Source organism: Micromys minutus (genome assembly GCF_963924665.1).
Source record: "Micromys minutus genome assembly, chromosome: 21".
NCBI lineage: Eukaryota > Metazoa > Chordata > Mammalia > Rodentia > Muridae > Micromys > Micromys minutus.
Window position 1 is genome coordinate 44,346,737 of NC_137956.1, and position 20,125 is coordinate 44,366,861.

The following is a 20,125-nucleotide window of genomic DNA, read 5'->3' on the forward strand; positions in this document are numbered from 1 at the left end:
GTTAAGAATGGCGGAGACGCAGCTATGCGTACCACGACTCTTCGCCACCAGCTCCTCCCTCACGTGCCCCCCCCCACCTCCTTGCATCAGGCCCACATGTTTTTTTATTGGGGCAGGAATGCAGGGAGTCTGCAAATCTGATGGCAGGCCTCAGGGGTGATCCTTCTAGGGAGCTGTCACTCTGGACTCAGTTTTCCAGATGGCTTGCTTGGCATTTCTGGTCGCCCTAGTTGAAGTAAATATTTGGAAGAATCCCCCGCCATGCCGTTCCCCAGGCTGCTCACATTTGATTTTAAATTAGTAGCAGAGATACATGCTGGTGGCATTACAGAATAAAGGCTTGTTCGTTTGTAGTGGCTGTAATTTGCCAGCCCCCTGCCCCACACACACGTTCCCCCTTCTGTCTCCCATGAGATTTATCCACTGTGACTCTTGCTCACGTGGACCATTACAAGGAGCCCTAGTGTGCGTGTAACCATGAGGATCCCTCAGTTAATGCAAGAAGACCTGTTTGTTTTTGGTGTCATGTCTCCCCCCCACCCCCTTCCCCCTTGAAATTCACCGCCTGTGGATTTAAATGACAGCTGCTACCTAAGTCATGACCTGTGGTTAGTCACCCACAGGGGACGGTTTTGGCCTCCGGAGTAAATACAATAGTTACGTTGATATTGCTGTGGGAAGGGTACTATGAACTACGTAGCTGTCTTCCTTCTTAAGATTTCTGTTTTCAAAGTAAAAGGACTGGGGTAGAAGGCAATGGTTCTTGTGGCTCAAAATACATGAGTCAGGATCTCCGTAGAACCTGGTCTGGCCTTGACTCTTATTTTAAAAAGTATCTTATTTTATGTATGATATGTATGTATGTATGCATATGTATTTAGATATGTATATAGATACACAAATGTATATACACACACATACATGTGCACGTGTGTGCACACACATAAATATGAGTGTGTACATGCTATGATTTACTGTGCCTATGTTATTACGTGTGTGCTTGGTGCCCATGGAGACCAGAAGAGGGCACCGGATCCCATAGAGCAGAAGTTACAATTGTGAACCACCATGTGTGTGCTGGGATCTGAACCCAATCCCTCTGTAAGAACAAGCGCTGTTAACCACGGAGCCACCATCTCTTCTGGCCTTGAATTCTTGAGCTTCCCAAGTGACGAGGTCCTTGATTTTTGCTGGGTCTTCATTTCTACTCAAAATTTAGCAAAATGGGGGTGGGGATGCAGCTTAGTTGGTAGAGCGCCTACCTAGTATGTACGAAGGTCTGACCATGTCTAGGACAACACACTTGGGGCGTGGTGGCATGTGCCGACGGTCCCAGCACTCAGGAGGGGGAGGGCCAGAAATCCATGGTAGTACTTAGCTACATAGTGAGTTTGAGGCCAGCCTGGGCTACACGAGACCCTGCCTTGAAAAACCATCAGTGGTGTGTGTGTATGCACTTCATTCACACATGTGCATGCATGTATGTATTCGATAGTTTTGATATCTCACAGCTGGCCGTGCGAACATTAAAGTATATTTCAGGTTCCAGTACCGCTTTGATTACACAGAAAGTAAGAAAGCTAGTGGCTGCTAACTTTTGTACTAAGCAACTTCCTTCACATTTAAAAAAAAAAAAAAAATCAATACTCTCTTCACTGATCCTGCTTTACCTCATGTGAAGGAAGGAACCTGGGGTGTGAGGCCTTCACTTGTCAGATCTGTGCTAAGTGCCGCAGAGGCACGATACAGCTTCATCTTCACGGGGGCTTTTAAGGGTCAATATTATTCCTCTTTTAAAGATCAGGCAATTGATGCTTAATGAAAATGCTTAAATAACTCTCCCAAGCTCACATGGCTGGGGGAAGTGGAACTGGAGAAATAAAACCTGGCTTCTTGGCTTCTTGGCCCAGGGGGAGTCGGCCTTTTGTTGGTCTAGAGTAAGCCTTCCGAACAGTCAGCATCTTTCTTCAGACTCTTAATACTTGAGCAAATCTACTGTTGTCACGGGACCAGGGAATGTTCCTCTCTCCTCCTTCACACTCCATAGGAAAAGAAGGACAGGAAGGCCTGAGGTTTCCCATCTCTGACAGTTGCTCGTACAGGAGGCCACTCCCAGGCCAGTCCCAGGCTCCAACCTGTGTTTTTCTGGTTATGGGCATACCAGATCCTGAGATCCTTCCCAACCTCCTTTGGCATTTCAGAGCAGCCCAGAGTTGTGATTTCTACCCTGGCTCCCACTCCGCTCCCCATCCTCTTGTTCATTTACAAAGTGTCTGCTTCTGAGGCCTGAGGTTCAGTCTTCCAGGGTGGGGGAGGGGGATGCCCTGTCTGGATCAACCTATGTTCTGTGTCCTTGCTTCCTATTGTGCTAGCAAGTTCCAGCTACAGCTCCCCCAGCTTGGGACATTGTTGTGGTTGTGTGTGTGTGTGTGTGTGTGTGTGTGTGTGTGTGTGTGTGTGTGTGTGTATGTGTATACCTATGTATATGTACCTCTTAAAGGAGCCTCAGCCTCCATGAGATCCAGCTGTAAGGCATTTTCTCAACTAGTGATCAAGGGGGGAGGCCCATTGTGGGTGGAGCCATCCCTGGCCCAGCCCATTGTGGGTGGAGCCATCCTGGGCTGGTAGATCTGGGTTCTATAAGAAAGCAGGCTGAGCAAGCCAGGGGAAGCAAGTCAGTAAGTGACATCCCTCCATGGCCTCTGCATCAGCTCCTGCTTCCTGACCTGCTTGAGTTCCAGTCCTGACTTCCTTTGGTGATGAACATCAATGTGGAAGTGTAAGCTGAACAAACCCTTTCCTCCCCAACTTGCTTCTTGGTCATGATGTTTGTGCAGGAATAGAAACCCTGACTAAGACATATATATACCTCTGTATGTGTGTACCATTGTGTGTGCAATTGTGTGTATGTACTTTTGTATGTATATGTGTACATCTATGTGTATGTACCTCTGTGTGTGTACCTGTGTGTACCTGTGTGCTCCTATGTGCATGCTCCTGTGTGTGTGCTCCTGTGTGTGTGCCCTTGTGTGTGTACTTTTGTGTGTGTACCTGTGTGGGTATACCACTGTGTGTATACCACTGTGTGTGTGCACCTGTTTGTATGTACCCCTGTGTGTGTACCTGTATATATACCATGGACAGAGAAGTACCTGGACTTCCTGCTTTATCATTGTGACCCAACCCCTTCAGACAGAGTCTCTCACTGCACCTAGACCTTGATATTTTGGGGGTAGCCTGACTGGCCAGCAAGTCCTAGCAGTCATCCTAGCTCTTCCTGCAGCGCTGGGGCCACAGGAACACACCACGGGCACACACCACTCTACCCAGACTCGTGTGTGGTAGGAAGTGAACTCAGGACCTCATGCTTGTATAACAAGCTTTCTTACACACTTAGATATCGCCTCAATCCCAGACATCTGTTTATGATAAGATCAGCTTGTCTTTACTTCTTTGACATTTTCCAGCTATATTCTTAAATTAGCATCTTGTTATACACTTTTGTGTGTGTGAGAGAGAGACAGTCTTATGTAGCTTAGGCTGGGTTTGAACTTTCAATGTAGGTGAAGGTGACCCTGAACTGCTGATCTTCCTGCTTGTACCGACTAAGTGCTGTCATTACACGTGTGCACTACATTACCTGGTTCCTGTGGTGTGGGGGATCAAACCCAGGATTGTGTGCATGCCAGGTAAGCACTCTGCCAACCATGCCCCATTCCCAGCCTGCCCCCCAGCCCCTGGAACTGCATTATTTTTAAAGTGCATATGTGATGTTGCCATCTATGTGTTTTGTCCATTAAGATTTATATGTATGTATGTGTTTGTACATACTTCGGTATGAATACATGCCACATACATGCAGATGCTCAGGGAGGCCAGGAGAGGGCGTTGGATCCCCTGGAGTTACAGGCAGTTGTGAGTGGATGCTACGACCCAGACTGGGGTCCTTTAGACGAGCGGCAAGGGCTTTTAGCGACTGATGCATCTCTCCAGTCCTTGTCTGCCTGTCTTCTAACACCAGCAACCTTGTGTCTCTCATTGATCTTCCCCAGTAGGGATGCTGCTAAGCACATAGTAGGTATTCAATAAGTATTTAGTTGATAATTGTACCACAGGATCTGGCAAGTCACCCACGTGCTTTTTCTCAGGCTAAATGACGCACAGGTGGTAGCAAGAACCTAGGTGTCACACGAAAATAAAAAACTTGCAAGCAGGCAGTCCCTCCCCCCATCCCCATCCTCCACCCCCCACCCAGTTCGAAGTGAAATAAAGAAAGCTGTGTGGTACCAAACCCCTGTCTTCCTTGCTCTCCCCATCACGCTTGGCTCTCAACAAATCAGCCTCCACTTGATTAGTGTGAGAATCTTTCTTTCTTTTTTTTAAAAAGTTTTTGTTGGAAGGGGGGAGATTTTAAAAGGAATGCTTTTGGATAATCGTGAAATCGATTCCTGAATTTTCACAAGAGCTTGGCACGTTACGCAGGGCTGCTGTATCTTGCTTCTTACAATTAACTATAAACCCAGCTTTTCCAAGGTCACTGGCTAGCAGCGTTTTCAGTCTCCTCTTCCGGCTCAGTATCTCTGTAACCTGCCTCACACTGATGGACGGAGGCTGTCAGCCTCTGCCGTGAAACACTGCCGCAGTCATTAATTGAGGGTACGGGGTTCCGCCTGTGTGCAGGTTTGACTGGAGGGACGGATTCTGGGGATCGAGGCAGCTCAGAGAGGATGCTGGGAGCAGGTCTGCCACGCCCAGACTCCATTGGCGACTGTGTGCTCAAACGTTGGAATGTTTGTCACGATGATGGTTGAAGCGTGCCTTTTAAACTTAGTTTGGGGTTTGCCATTTTTCTGGTGCATACGGTGGGACCTGCTCTTGGGTACAGTTTGAGGGTCATTCATTGTTCTGTTTTGTGAACTTGCTTTTTCGTATCTTGGCTCACTTAATAGAAACTTATGGATTTACTTTTTCCCTCAGTGTTTTCCCCTTGACTTTTTAAGTGGTGACTGTGGCTGCTTTTTATGTTTTAGGCATCCAGCCAGATTTGCCAGGGCGTTTCTTTCATAGCATTTGGGTTTCAAAGTGTTGGGCACCCCGTCCTTCGTCCTTCTAAACCTCTTTGATTTATTTGGAGTCTTTTCTCTGAAACATGAATCCAGGACTGTTCCAAGTTTGTCTGCGTTAAACTGAAACACCACCTTTACTACCAATTACTAATTTGAATTCCATTAGTATTCAAATCATTCTAATTTTGATATGTTCGAATTATGAGGATAGTACTATAGTAATATAGTGTAAGGACTATAGGGTAAAATGTAAGCACTCGGCTAACATATGAAATAAAGAACTTAGTTCAGTCGTTTATATTGCAAGCATTTATTAAGTACTTAAAGCCATTGTTCACCAGGCTTTGGGATATGGAGATGCTCAAGAGGGAAGCTCTGAGCCAGACAGTGCCTTTGGGAACCAGACAGTGAGTTGCTAGGGGTTGCTTCCCAGACCAGTGTGAGGGTTTCATGGAGGGGTATCATCCTGGAGGAGAAGGGCTTCCAGAACGAGCGGGTAATGAATGTAGATTCTGAGCCTATGGCACTTGGGAGTTGGCCCTTCATGGCCATGCGGAGGCCAGGAGACATTGGAGATGAAAAGGGTAATTCAGTAGGGGTGTGTCAGTCATTTCTTTTTGTTGAGACAGGCTTTCACTATGTATCCCTGGCTATCCTGGAAGTCTCTCTGTAGACCAGGCTGGCCTTGAACTCACAGAGATCCCCTGCCTCTGCCTTCTGAGTGCCAGGTTTAAAGGTTTGGGCCGCCGCTACCCCTGCCATTTTCAATTGGGTCCTCGTGGGTTTTGGACGCAGTTAGACCTCCCCCCATGCCTACGTCCATTTATACAGATGGGGGGAAACCCAAGAGCCCACACATGTGAAAGGCAACTGTCTGCGGGCCGGTTGCTGAGTTTTGACGCCTGTTGCTTGTTCTAGACTACTCCAGGCTCCCGCAGCCGAAGCCTCACTTTGCTCCCCCATGGAACACCCAGTTCTGCGTCTCCCTGTAGCCAGAGACATCTCAGTGCGGGCGCCCCCGGTGTTGTCTCAGTCACGCGTCACAAGTCGCCTGCAGCTGCCCGAAGAGCCAAGAGTCAGTATTCCGGCCAACTTCACGAAGTCAGAGAGGTAGGCCTTGCTCTTCCTGGGTTACATGCCCACTCACCTCCTGGGAGGCGGGGGCTGTGGCTATCGCCCTATTGGCTCTCTTCCTTCTGACCTCGTACAGAGCAGGACTCTCCCACCCACCTGCTTGCAGCTATTCTTTTGACAGGAGAAGCTAATTATGCTTACTACAGTTTTGGAGGTTAAGCAATTCCTTAGGATCTCGATCCTAGTTCAGAAAGCAGAGAAACCCGTGCTTAGAAGGAGCATTGTTGATTAAAGTCTCATGCTCAGATCTAAGATGAGACCCACATGTGGAGAACCCCCAAAGCATCATGGGAATGGTAGTCCTGATGCTGACTTGGTTCTCCTTAGGAAGCTCCTGCCTCCCCCTTAACTTTGTGGTTCTGGGCCCCACTCTCTGCAGTTGGAAGGAAATAAACATTAAAGCCACTGTTGCCAGCCTCGTGGAAGTCCCAGGGCTCACTTGGAAGCTATGCAGTGAAGGGGACACAGAGTTTGCTGGGGTTTGTTTTTTGAGACATGGACTCAATTCTCACTTCAAGGCAAAATGAACACCCACTACCCACTATTTCCACCTCCCATTGGCTGCTCCTCGCACTCATTTCCTCTCTGGTTTTGCCTGAAATCACTAGGGAGTGAGTCCAGGGAGGACTAGTAGGCATTTGTGGTGTATCTCCATATACTATTTCTGAGATTACAGTTGCACTGACATTAAAAACCAACTCAGCCCACATTCGGGGCAGTAAACAATTGTAGTCCACAAACTTATCATATTAGCTGAGGGTGACCTTGAACTTCGGATCTGTCTTCCTGCCTCTGCCTTGAAGTGCTTGGATTACAAGTAGATGGGCCCCTGCTCAGTTTTATGCACTGCTGGAAATGGAACCCAGAGCTTCCTGTAGTCTAGGCAAGTGTGTGACCAACTGAATACATCTCAGCCTCAGAGCTGTTTTATGTCTTCCCGTGAGAGGCCTCCAGGAAGCCATGGGATGGCTAGCCATGCCTGACTGTCTGGTGCTAAGAACTGTTGCCCAGCAGCTCTCCGGTCCCCCAGCTTGCTGCCCCACCCCGTGGCTGCAGAACCCTTGCTTTGTCTCTGCAAGGATGGCCAGTGCTTTCCCTTTCAAACGTCGGCAGCTGGGCAGCATTCTGACCTCAGACTGCCTCGGTCTGATTCTGGTCAAGAATGTGTTTCAGGTCTGATGTTCATGTATTCCCATACTGCCTCCAAAGAGGAATGTACAGAGTTGGAATTCTATTTTAAAATATTTTAGATGCATTTTATGTGTATGGGTGTCTTGCTTGTGTGTATGTATGTGCAGCATGTGTGTGCATACATGAACGTAGAGGCATATGCCACTACATCTGGTTTATTTGGTGCTGGGAATGGAACCCAGGGCTTCATGTGTGCTGGCTAAGCCCTCTGCCAACAGAGTAGCATCCCCAGATTTCCTCAACACACACACACACACACACACACACACACACACACACACGTGACAGGGGGAGGGAAAGGGGGAAAGAAGAGAAGAGAGGTATAAGAAGGGAAGAAGAAGATAGCCAGGCAGCGGTGGCACACACCTTTAATCCCAGCACTTGGGAGACAGAGGCAGGTGGATCTCTGGGTTGGAGGCTAGCCTGGTCTACAGAGCAAGTGCCAGGACAGCCTGAGCTACACAGAGAAACTCTATCATGAAAATTCAAAAAAGGAAGAGGAGAAGGAGGGGAGGGGAGACAGGAGAGACAGGGGTGTATGCTCTCAAAGCACATCTTTAGTGACGCACTTCCTCCAGCAAGAGCTAAAGGTTTCATAACCTCCCACCAAGCACCACCAATGATGGACCAAACGTTTAAGTTGATGAATTTATGAGAGACATTTCTCATCCAAATCACCAGAGTGTTTAAGGCAGGAAGACACCATTATGGTATATTTATGTGACCTCACTGAAAAGTATCTTCTAAGTCCTTGGAGACTGTGACCTTGGAGCCTGGGTGTGACAGTGGCACATGCCTGGATTCTTAGCACTTGGGAGATGATAGATTCCAATCCGGTTTGAGCAGCACCGTGAGAGCTTGCCTCCAATAAAATAAATGAGTAGGTAATAAATAGGACACATTTTAAATTCCGGGCGAGGCACCCTCGTAGCCCTTCCTGTTCAGTTTTAATGGCTTGATGGCAGTACATGTCTTATGCCATTGCTTTTGCGAATGATGATCCTGTTTGCCAAAAATTCAGTTTAGAAAAGAAATATTTTAATTTTGTGTGTGTATGTGTGTGTGCGCCCCTCCCCCCCATGCATGCTTGTGCACATGGGAGTTCGGTGCCAGAAGAGGCCAGAAGGCGTCTGATCTGAATCCTGAGTTATAGGAGGTTGTGATGAGGATGAAACTCAGGTCCTCTAGAAGCACGGAGGCCCTGAGCCACCACTCTTAGGGCTGATCCAGCTCCTCCCACCCTTGAATTATTTCTAAGTAAGGCAGGGTTTGTGGTTACAGTGGCCGCATTCAGGAGAATGAACCAGGCTGACTGCTGTGGCTCAGAGGGAGGTACGTACTGAGTACCAGCCAAACCAGGGCTACAGAGTGAGACCCTGTCTCAGGATATAACACAAACCCAACCGAGATGGCCGAGGTATAAATGCTAATTCTGGCAGCGGAGGGAGAACTCCAGGACAAGTTTGAAAGCTCTAGTTCCTGGCTGTCATGGCCACCATTACTCCTGACTGGAGAGAAGACCATTCTATGGCGTCTGCTGGGCTTTGATGCCATCAGATCCACCTTGAAAAATCCAAGTGCATCTCCCTCACTAATTCTCGACTCCAAAGGCCTTTGCTCTTTAAATTACACTGAGTTTATCCCTAATGTAGCTAGAAGAAAATGGAATAACATTTTCACCCAGAATACAGGGAAGATAAACTTCTGACCACTGAAGCAATAGGGAAAAAAATGCTCATTCACAAGACAGATGTGCCTGAATATCAGAAGAATAAGAGAAAAATAACCTGGCCAAAGGCAACGGAATAAATATTAAATGGAATGTCACAGTGAAGGTGAAAATAATGGAGTCGTTTAAAAGATTAAGTGGTTATAATCTAAAATATAAAGAATTGAGATGCCAGAGGTCAGAGCCCAGCGTCTCCACAGGGTGGTGTCAGGAGAGAGTGTGGGGGATTCAGATATGAAGTTTCCATAAATGGCAGCTATGTTCTCAACAACAAGCTGAGAAAGGAAAAGGAAACTGACTTTGCTGAGGACGTGTATACTGCCCTAGCTGGCGGCATGAACCTGGGAGAAGGTGGCTGAAAAATGAGGCAGACTAAATTTCCCACGCAGAAGCCACCTTTATTCAGCGCGTTGGGCAGTTTGTACTCTGAAGAATCATACAAGTAAGGAGTTAAATCCCAAGGGCAAGCCACACGTGGGGTTTTCAGAGAGGTTCCTGAGCAGGGGAAGTAAACTCCTATCTGCTACATCTGGGAGAGCAGAGAAGCAGATTCCAAGAACAATCTTGTATCTTGAAGAAACTGAGGTCTCAAGACTCTTGTTTTCTCACAAGCACTCTGGGTTCCCCTCACTCCAGTCTATTCTCAGACCGCGTTCTGACAAGGAGGTTTTCAGAGCCACCACGGGTTGGGATAGACTAAGGATAGTCAGGTTTAGTGCCATATTGCATCAGGCAATATGTAGACCTGTGATTATTAAGCACTGAGGAGAAAGCTCGGCCAGTGAGGCGCTTGCTGGGGAGGACCTGAGTTTGATCTTCACAACCCACATAAAAATGCCAGCTATGGTGACACGTGCCTAGAATTCTGGAGCTGGGGGACAGAAGCAGGTGGGTCCTGGGGGATTGCTGGCCAGCCACAGTGCTAAAATCTAAGGTGGAGAAGCAGTTGAGAAAGACATCTAGACGTCACCCTCTGCCCCCACATGCACCCACATGGTGAGTCCCCTCCTCCAGCTGGGAGCTATGTGAAATACATCCATGAAGTTGGGGGCAGGAAGTTCATCAGGATAGGTCTATTTTTAACTTAAGGACATATATCATGTTAGAAAATGGTGCACACAGATAAACAAGTGTGAAATAATTTAAAATCAAGAAAGCCATGGAAAGAGTAGACAATATCTGAGATACTGGATTTCCACATAGCCGTCGAGGATAAAAGCCACACCAGCGTTACTATGTGGACAGGAGCATGTGAAGTAGTCAGAAAACTTGCAAGTGTTATATCCTGTGCTCGTCTTAATGGACGGTGTGTGGTGTTGAAAGCGATCCCGAGAATTCTGGACTTTACGTGCATTCTAAAGTCTAGAAATGGAAATTTGGCGACCCCATGTCTCTGCATTGTATTCTGACGCCTCTCGGTCTGGCCTCACACACATTGCATCCACATGCAATAAGAAATGAAAAGACAGTGCAAAACAAGGCAAAAAAACTTCATTAACAGTGTAAATATCAATAACATGGAAACTCTGCAATATTACAACTATTCTACACACACGTAACATTTTTCCCGAGTGTGTGAGTGACTCCGCCTTGCTTTGTAGCTATAGCTTGGCATGTACTCCCTAAAGCTAGACTGGCCATGAGCTCACAGCAATCCCCCTGCTCCTTTCTCCCTAGTGCTAGGATTACAGGCATGTACCACCACATCCAGTTTTCTGTTTTGCTGTCGAAGGCTGAGTCTTATTTTGGTGTCTTTTGGGCACAGTGTGGTGACTGGACATGCTGGTATCAATCAGATTTCCCTGGGATGCCTCTGTGTAGCTGGTAGAATTCTTTAACAATGGAAAGTGGAGTCCTGGAGGGGTTGCCTAGATAACCGATCAGCTTTGAGAGGATGCTCCTGGTGAAGGTGCTAGGGTTGTCAGGTGTTCCTTGGGCCTTCTCTGACTGGTTACATTGGTGAGTATCTAGTCACGTGACTGTGAGATGGGGGGATGTTGCTGTAGATCCCTGCACATGACCCTAGAGGTGTTTTATAAGTAGAACCTAATGCTTCCCTAAAACTTGGTGCAACTCGTTGCTTACCTAAGCATGTGATGATGGAAATGTGTGATAGTCATTGTACTTTTTAAAATGATTTGTTTATTTATTTGTATATGTTTTGTCTGCACACATATAATGTATGTATGTCTACCACATGCCTATGGAAGTCACACAAAGCTCTGGGCCCCCCTGGATCTGGATCTACAGATTATGATCATGAATCACGATGTGGGTCCTGGGAATTGAACTCGAGTCCTCTGCAAAGAGCGGCCAGTCAGTGTACTGGACCACTGAGCCATCTCTCCAGCTCCATCATTATATATGTATATATATATATATATATATATATATATATATATATACACATATATATATATATGTATATGTATGTATTTGTGTTTATATATGCGTGTATATATGTGTATGTACATATGTGTGTATGTGTATATATATGTATATATGCATATATGTGTATGTGTGTGTATATCTGTATATATATGTATATACATACACACACACACACACACACACACACACACATATATATATATATATATAGAGAGAGAGAGGTAGAGAGAGGGAGAGAGAGAGAGAGAGAGAGAGGCTGGGAGGACGCAGAGATGACTGAGCAGTTGACTTTTTGTTTAACAATTATGAAGACTGGGCTTCAGATCCCAGCATTCATGTGACGAGTTAGGCATAGAGGCAGGAGGATCCCTGGGGCTTGCTGATTTACATTCTAGCCAAGAATAAACATAAACTCCAGACTCAAGGAGAGACCCTGCCTCAAAGGAAAAAGGTGGGGTGCCATAGAGAGGACACCCGGTGCCCTCTTCTGGCCTCCACTTGCACATACAGTTCTGAATACATTCACGAACACAAACACACATATGTGAATCTTCCCCCACATACATGCATATTTTGGCTACCATATATCTAGTTCATTATAACACATTTCAACATGCCTTATATTGATATCAATACAAGTTCAGTGTGATTGTGATGAAATTCTGTTATGCTATATGATTTCTGAGGACAACAAAATCCAACCCTATATAGGTTCATGTTAGCAGCTGCATATGAACTGGGTAAGCCAGAAGACCCCAGGGAAAAGAAGCAAGCAGTCTCACACATGAACAACTTTTTTTTTCTACTTGTGTTGTTTGGGGCTAAGGAAAACACATGGAGTTCACTGGAGAGATTTTAGATCCTGTAGCTTTGAGGAAGGTCACTCTGCTGAGTGTTGAAGAGGTGGCGGAAAGTATCTACGGGCATTTAGTTAGGCAGCATCTGGTGATGTTGTTAGCAGCAAAGATTCGTCTTTCTTAGCCTCTTAAGAGAATGTTTTCTGTTTTAATCTATGTATTATGTGTGTCTGCATGAATGAAAGTGTGTGTGTGTGTGTGTGTGTGTGTGTGTGTGTGTGTGTGTCCAAGGAAGCTGTAAGAAGATGTCAGATCTCCTGGAGCTGGAGTCAGACAGTTGTGAGCCACCATATGGGTGCTGGGAATTAGTTCTGTTTTGCTTCCAAATTGATGCCCTTGGTCAGAGAGCAGTTGATTACTGGGCAGATAAATGGCCCTGGGGCTGTGTAATTTAATATCATGTAATAAACCTTTTACAGGACTAATATGTGGGGATGTGTGTTTATGTGGTTCCAGTTCTGTGAGCATATGTGTGTTTCTTTGTGCAATGGTCATGTCCTGTTGACTCTCACAGGGACAGCCCCTTAATGAAGCTGCCATCTTTACAGATGGCTATTTTCTTCAGATCCTCTTCCTTCAGGATGATTTGAGCTGAACCTTGTTGGTGTGGACTCAGGAAACGTCTAGTGAGAGACCGTGATTCATGGGCAGCCTTTGCTGTGGAGGCAGCCACTGTAAAGAATCATGCTAACACACTTTAGGAGGCGGTTAATCTTAAGGCAGTGATCTGTGCCAACAGCAGGGACTTCAGCCCATCCTGTCACTAGGGAAATCACAATTAATATAGCACATACACCTTCCCTTTGCGAGCAGAGCGACTCCTTGAGATCAGGCTCTGAATTAAAACTCTGTGCACTTTGGGGTTAAATGACTAGAAGGGACGGTGGCATGTATTGTGGAATTTCATTCATACTATTTAGTTCTTGAGATGGGACCTCCTGTAGCCCAGGCTGGCCTCAAACGTGACAGTGTAGCTGAGGATGGTCTTGAACTTTTGCTCCTCTGACTCCATCCTCTGAGTGCTGGGATTAGAGGAGTGTGCCATCATGCCTGGTTTATGTGGTGCTAGAGGTGAAATTTGGGGCTTCATGTGTGGTAGACAGGCACTCTGCCTACTCTTACCCTTCCCTGTAGCATGTGTTTTGGGTAGTGTTTGTTGTCTCTAAATTATAGGTCAGTGAGATGGCGCAGTGGGTCAAAGGTGCTGGCCAGAAAGCCCGATGCCCTGAGTTTGAGCCCTAGAACCACTCCTGCAAGCTGTCCTCTGACCTTCACAGGTGTTCCATGCCTCCTTCACCCCAAAAAAACAAGTGTAAACCAAAAATGAAAAAAAAATGGATTTCATGGACAGTCAACATAAGCTGGGTGATGAGACGCTATCTCCCGATGAGGGGTGGATGAGGAGAGGCAGGAGAAAGCATAAGGGACTATTTCTAGGAGAGAGGAAAGCCAAAAGACATCACAGGGCAAATAGTATAGAACAGCTAAAGTCAGAGAAACAGAAGAAAGACTTAAAGAACAAGAAGCTTCATGAGACTTCCCTGAGGGGATGGGGGAGGGAAGCCATTTCTTAGAGGTAAACCAGGTGGCCCTGGAGGAAAGGGACAGTGGTCCCACCCACAGGCCAAGCACACACACCCAAGAAGGAAGGATTTATTGGGGGCTTGCTGTTCCAGAGGGTGAGCCCATAACCATCATGGCAGGAAGCATGGCAGCATGCAGGCATGATGCTGGGCAGTAGCCAAGAGCTTATGTAGATTGTCCTGAAGCTGTTTGTATTTTAATGTTAATTCCACTTCCCCAAAAAGGGCTGCCTAGTCACATGACTCCAACTGAACCTTCCCATTTTAATTAGTAAGATAAAGGAAAGCCAGTGACTGGGCGGGGCGAGGGAAGTAGAGAGGGCTGAGAGGTTGGAGGAGGTCAGAGGAGGTCAGTGGACAGAAGGGGAAGATTGTGGCAACATGGAATGTCCCAAGGACCAGCTAGACCCAGGTGGGATTGATTGGTGTTAAAAAGCTATGAACATTAAGAATTTTACAGGTCTAATATATAGAAAGGCAGTTTGTATCTTTGTTGAAATGAGAGTTGGATATATAAACTTGTATGAAAAGCTATCAGGCTGTAGAGTTGTGTTTGTGTAAAACACCCCAAGACAGAGGTGGAGAACAGGCGGTAGTAAACCGCCAAGGGAAGAGAGTTGCACGGTCTAGTTGGGCCAAAGTGGCAGCTCAGACTGGGCACCAGAGGTGTGTGTGGCTCCGTATCAGGTTCGGGCCTGAGGAGTGAGACCTTAGGGCCAGTAAAGAGATAAACCGTTTAATATTTTTTAATATTTACTGCAACAAGCTTATATCTTGATCCACAAGCATCCACAAGCAAAGAGCACTGAGAATGGTATGAGCTCTTTGAAACCTGAAGCCTGCTCCCAGTGACACACCTCCAGCATTGCCACACCCCCTAATCCTTCCCAAACAATTCCACTGACTGAAGACCAAGCATTCAAATATAGGAATCTATGGGGCACATTTTTCATTCAGACTACCACAGGACCCAATCCTAAACTGGTGGGATCCTTGAGATGGTAAAGGTATGCTGGTTGCTAATGTGTTTTCTTGAGTTTTTTCAGAACATTACAGCTGGGAGGGGTTTAGTGATTTGATTTGAGGAATTGGTTTCTGTGGTTAAGGAGGCTGAGCCACGCTGACCTGGAGGCTGGAGCCCTGGGGAGGAGGCTTGAAGCTATGTGTTGACAAGTCCCCCACCTTGCTCAAAGGTGGTCAGTCTTGTTTCATCTCCATCTTGAGGGGATTGATGAGACCCACTTGTCACAGGAAAGGTCATCTGCTTTTTTTTATTCGTCTAACAGTTCATGCCTTAACTTTATCCAACACACACCCTCGCAGAAACATCTAGAACAATGGTGACTATGCTGTTTATTGCCAGGATCTACAGTCATCTGGGCCATATCCCTGGGGGATTATCTTGACTACATTAATTGAAGTGAGAAGTCCTCCCGACTGTAGGTGGCGCCATCCCTGGGACCCTGGGACTGTGGAGGATGGAGAAGGGAGATGCATGCATTCTTCTCTGCCTCCTGACTATCGATATGATCAAAGCACCTGCAGCTTTGACTTCCCTGCCATGTAGGGACAGCACTTTGGAGTATGAGCCAGGATAAACCCTTTCTCCCTTAATTTACCACTGCCAGGGCATCTTATTACGAAAGGCAAAGAAAACAAGACAGGCACTGTGGCCTGACCATGTTGCCATAAAACTAAACATCCTCAGCCCCCTAGACTGGCAAATCCCCCTTGTGGTCTGATTGCCATGATTTTACCGTGTTGTAAGGTATCCGCCAAAGAGGACTCACCAAAGAAGACTGCCTGGATGTGGGTTCGAGCCAATAGTAAGTCTTTATTAGCTCCCGGTAGCTACACTGGGTGTCTAGGACTTAAGAACAGTCCCAAGCCTTTGGACTTTTAAAGCACAAAAACCACATCCTGGGTTGGAACACCAGTTAATAATAGCAGTTAGTCAGAAGTTGGGCCGCAGAAGCCATTCTGGTCTCTAGAATGAGGGTGGAGTGAAGCCTCCCATGCAGGAACTGTGTAATCCTAGGGAGGTCTTTCAAACTACATGACACCTACACGGTGCTCCATACTAGATAAGGGCCAGAGAAATTCACTAGAGGCAAGCCTACCCTGTAGATCAGTTGTTTCTAAGTGGCCGAGACCTAATAGACTTGGGACCCCAGTGGGGGCAGGTAAATTGGATCTGTGAATTTCATGTCCTGCCTTCTCAGGGTTGGGACACAGCCAGGTGTCTGTCAGCTCGGCCTCTGCTCAAAGATATTCGGAGTTCTCACGCCTTGGAGGCTTCAGTGAGTTTTGCTCCTTACCACTTCCTAGGACGCTAAATGACGGGTTGTTTTCTGTTCCAGTCTGTGATGTAGAGACTGACTTGCTGTTTTTCCATACGTGCTCTGAGGCCTTGAGGTAACAACTGGCTGCATGCCAACACATGGTCCGTGAGGGAAGCTGGCCAAATTCATCCTGTGGCACCCGAGCCCCTCACTAGCTGTGCTTGGGCTTGTGTTCTGGGAGATCTGGGAGATCTGGGAGATCTGGGAGATCTGGGAGATCTGGGAGGGCGTTTCCCCCAGTGGCTCACTCTAGTGGTTGCTAGTGATTCTTGCTCCTTTAGAACCCATTTTTCTTGTTTGCGTCTGCAGAGTGCAGCACTGGCCATGCTGTCTCCCACCTACCATTAGATGCCTGGCACTACAAAATGGCAGGTTAAGTGCAGTGGTTAGTGTAACCAGCCATCTGACAGCTAGCTGGCCATAGCTGGGGCCATTCCTTGTGGCTCTGAGCTGTGTGTCTTCCTAGTTCTTCCTTCTTAAGGGATAACTTTGTTTGTTTCCACTTTTATGATAGCGGTTGAGTATCTGAAGCTGACCTGAAGATCTGTTGCTGATAGGAAAGGCCAGTGAAACTCAGGGCTCAGAGGGAGGTGGTTCGGTCATTAAAGAGGCTTCTAGGTAAACTTGAGGACCTGAATTCAATTCCCAGAGCCCACACTATTCAAAAAAAAAACCAAAAACCAAAACCAAAAATAACCACCACCATCACCACCACCACCAACAACAAAAACAAAATGAACAAAACAAAACAAAAAACACAAGCAAGCTAGGCAGTAGTGTGTGATTTTAATCCCAGAAACACAGGGCTCACCGGCCAGCTAGAGTGGCCTAATTAGAGAGCTGCTGGCCAGTAAGAGACCCTGTCTCAAAATAAGGTAGGTTGATTCTTACCCCTTCACATGCACATATACATATGTGCCTGCCTACACATAATTAGTGTGCATGTAAACACACACACACACATACACACAGAGAGAGAGACAGAGCAGAACCCTTCTCTCCAGGATGTTTGGGGCTTCTGGGGACAGGTACATCTGGCCTTCCCATAACCTCAGACCTCCCAAAGACTCAGAGAGACTGTTGGTGTGGTGGCTTCAGATTTCTTCAATGGCTGTCCAGGATCCCTGTTCTTGGGGGACAGAAAGCAGCAGCTTAGAACCTGTAGCTCTTTCTCAGCCTGGAGCACACACCATAACGGAGCCTTGTTCCTCGTCTCTCCCTACCTGTCATTCCCTTTCAGGAATGTCAGCCCAAGATCTAGGCTGCCGGCGGTCAAGGACAGTTACAGATGGAATTGTGCTTCATCCAGAAATCACTGGCTTAAAATGCTGTTGCACTTGAGTGCACATGCATGTGTATGTGTGTGTATATGCATGAGTGTGTATGTGTGGGAATGTGTATATGTGTGTGTGTGTGTGAGAGTGTGTGTTGGTGTGAGTGTGTGCAGTGTGTTTGTAAGTGTGTGTTGGTGTGAGTGTGTGCAGTGTGTGTGAGTGTGTGTTGGTGTGAGTGTGTGCAGTGTGTGTGTGAGTGTGTGTTGGTGTGAGTGTGTGCAGTGTGTGTGAGTGTGTGTTGGTGTGAGTGTGTGCAGTGTGTGTTGGTGTGAGTGTGTACACATGTACATGGACGATAGAGGTCAATGTTGAGTGTTCCTCAAGAGTTACCCTGTGCTTCACTTTTTGATTCAGGTCCTCTCGTTGACCCTGAGTTCCCTGATTTGGCTGGGCTGAGCTTGAGGGATCTTCCTGTCTCTATCTTCCTAGAGCTGAGATAATCGATTAATCAGTGTGCACTGTCATGTCTGACTTTTTAAAAGGATACCGAGGTCCCAAATTCAGGTCTTCTTCATGTGTGACATACATTTTACTGACTGAGACATCACATATAAATGAGACATACATATGAATATGTATATGTGTATGTGTATATGTATATGATGTATATGTGTATGTATGTATATGAAATTTGATAACTCTGATTATGTTTCTCGTGTGTAAACTTTATAGATGACAAGGTCATCTCAAACTATTAAGAGCTTGGATACCCTGTTAGGGTCAGAGTACACATGCCCCTAGCCAGACACATTATTTTGCATGTAATATCCAAGTTGTAGTTGGTATTAGGAATTGACTTACATGGATGACTTTATTATGTGTGCCATTGTATGAAGAACAAAACTAACCATGCCTGGGCAGCAGATAATAAATGAACAACCCATGTAGCCTGTAAGGCTGGGTAGAGAACCATGTAGTGGTTGGTCTGTCTGCTGGGAATGTGTTACTGCACGGGAAAGCCATTTGGCTTCTGTCCGCACCGATAAGAGGAGGGCACCAGGCCTCCTGGCCGGGTCAAAGATGAGCTGATCTTTGAGTCAGAGCACAATGTCACAGTGAAACAGAACCACTCAGAGTATGGTTCTTCTCTGTAGCTACTTTCACGAAAACTTTATTTCATTATTTAGTATATGGGTGTCTTGCCTGTGGGTATGTCTGTACACTGTGCATCTGCCTGGTGACAGCAGAGGCCCCAGGAGGGACTGGAGTTACAGATGGTTGTGAGCCACTCTGTCGGTAGAATCGAACTCAGGTTCTTGGAAAAAGCAGCTGGTGCTCTTAACCACTGAGCCATCTCTCCAGCCCGGATATGGTCTTTATATGAGTCTGCAAAGTTGCTTTCACATGCTTTCTGTTTCTTCTCCTTCTCCTCCTCCTGTCCCCTCCTTCTCCCCCATTCCTCCTTCCCTTCCTTCTCTTTTATCCTCTTCCTCCTCTCTTTCCTTCTCTTGCTCCTCTTTGTCCTTCTCTTCCTCCCCTTCCTCCTTTTTCTCCTCTCCTCTTTTTTCTCCTCATTTTCCTCCTCTTTCTTCTCCCCTTCTTCCTCTTCTTCCTCCTTCCTCTTCCTCCTCCTCTTCTTCCTGCTTCTCTTCTCTCTCCTTATCCTCTTTTCTTCCTGCACCTTTCCCTCCTTCCTTCTCCTGCCAGCTTGGAATCAAACTCCATACACTTATGCATACCAAGCAAGGTCTACCACTGAGCTGCATGCTCAGGTCTTGTATTTCTTATTTATTGTTTGCTGTGATTCTAATATAAATCAGGGGGTGTGATTTATACTGGTTGATTTGTAGGGATAAAGGCAGAACCATAAAAGTAAGCAAAAAATTCCTTCTCGGTATTTTGGAAGAAAAATAGAAGGCGCCTCATTTCTGCACACATTTTTCTAACACAGTAATTGTCCTTCTGACATGCTATCGGGAAAATAATTTCTTTCTTTCATTTTGGCTATTGTAATCATCCCGCATACCTGGGGATAAACATCTATCCAGTTAACACCCGTGAGATGAGAAGATGAGGTGTAATTTCTCTCTGACAGGGAAATTATCGCAGTAGGTTGAGGGCATGTTACATGGCATTTGCTAACACTGGGGTCAATGAATCTCAGCAGCTTTTCCTGTGAGGTTCTAAAAGCATTGATAAAGTTGTGAGGAGTCATGGCTGTATGGGGGTTTGGGCTCAAAATATATTGGCCGAAGACCCTTGGGAACCAGACTTTAGGTATGGAAGGGCTCCCAGCCCTCCCTGGAGATGGATTAGGCACTGACTTCCTTCAGTCATGTGCCCAGAGTATGATGAGGGCAGTTGGTTTGTTTGTTTTGCCTTTGTAGAGGTAACAGAAGTGTTGCTTATTTCTGTCAACAAATTAGACTTACTTGTTGCAAAATACACACAAGACTAGTCTCAGGAGCCCCTCACCTGGATGAGCAGTGCTGTAAGGGTCACTGCCACGTCCTGCTAGCTCAGCTTCCGGTGGGACCATAGCAGAAGCTATGCCAACT

At 46.5% G+C, this 20,125-nt stretch overlaps 1 protein-coding gene across 1 annotated transcript in view; it reads left to right on the top strand.

Annotated features, from left to right (window-relative positions):
* The window catches only part of OSBPL10 (oxysterol binding protein like 10), a gene marked incomplete at its 5' end in the record, with an annotated part of 222,325 nt that overhangs the window by 108,498 nt on the left and 93,702 nt on the right, over nucleotides 1-20,125 (top strand). The window contains one exon of the mRNA XM_080934693.1: nucleotides 5,985-6,176. Within this exon, the coding sequence (XP_080790819.1) occupies nucleotides 5,985-6,176 (192 nt within the window). The remainder of the gene's footprint in view (nucleotides 1-5,984; nucleotides 6,177-20,125) is intronic.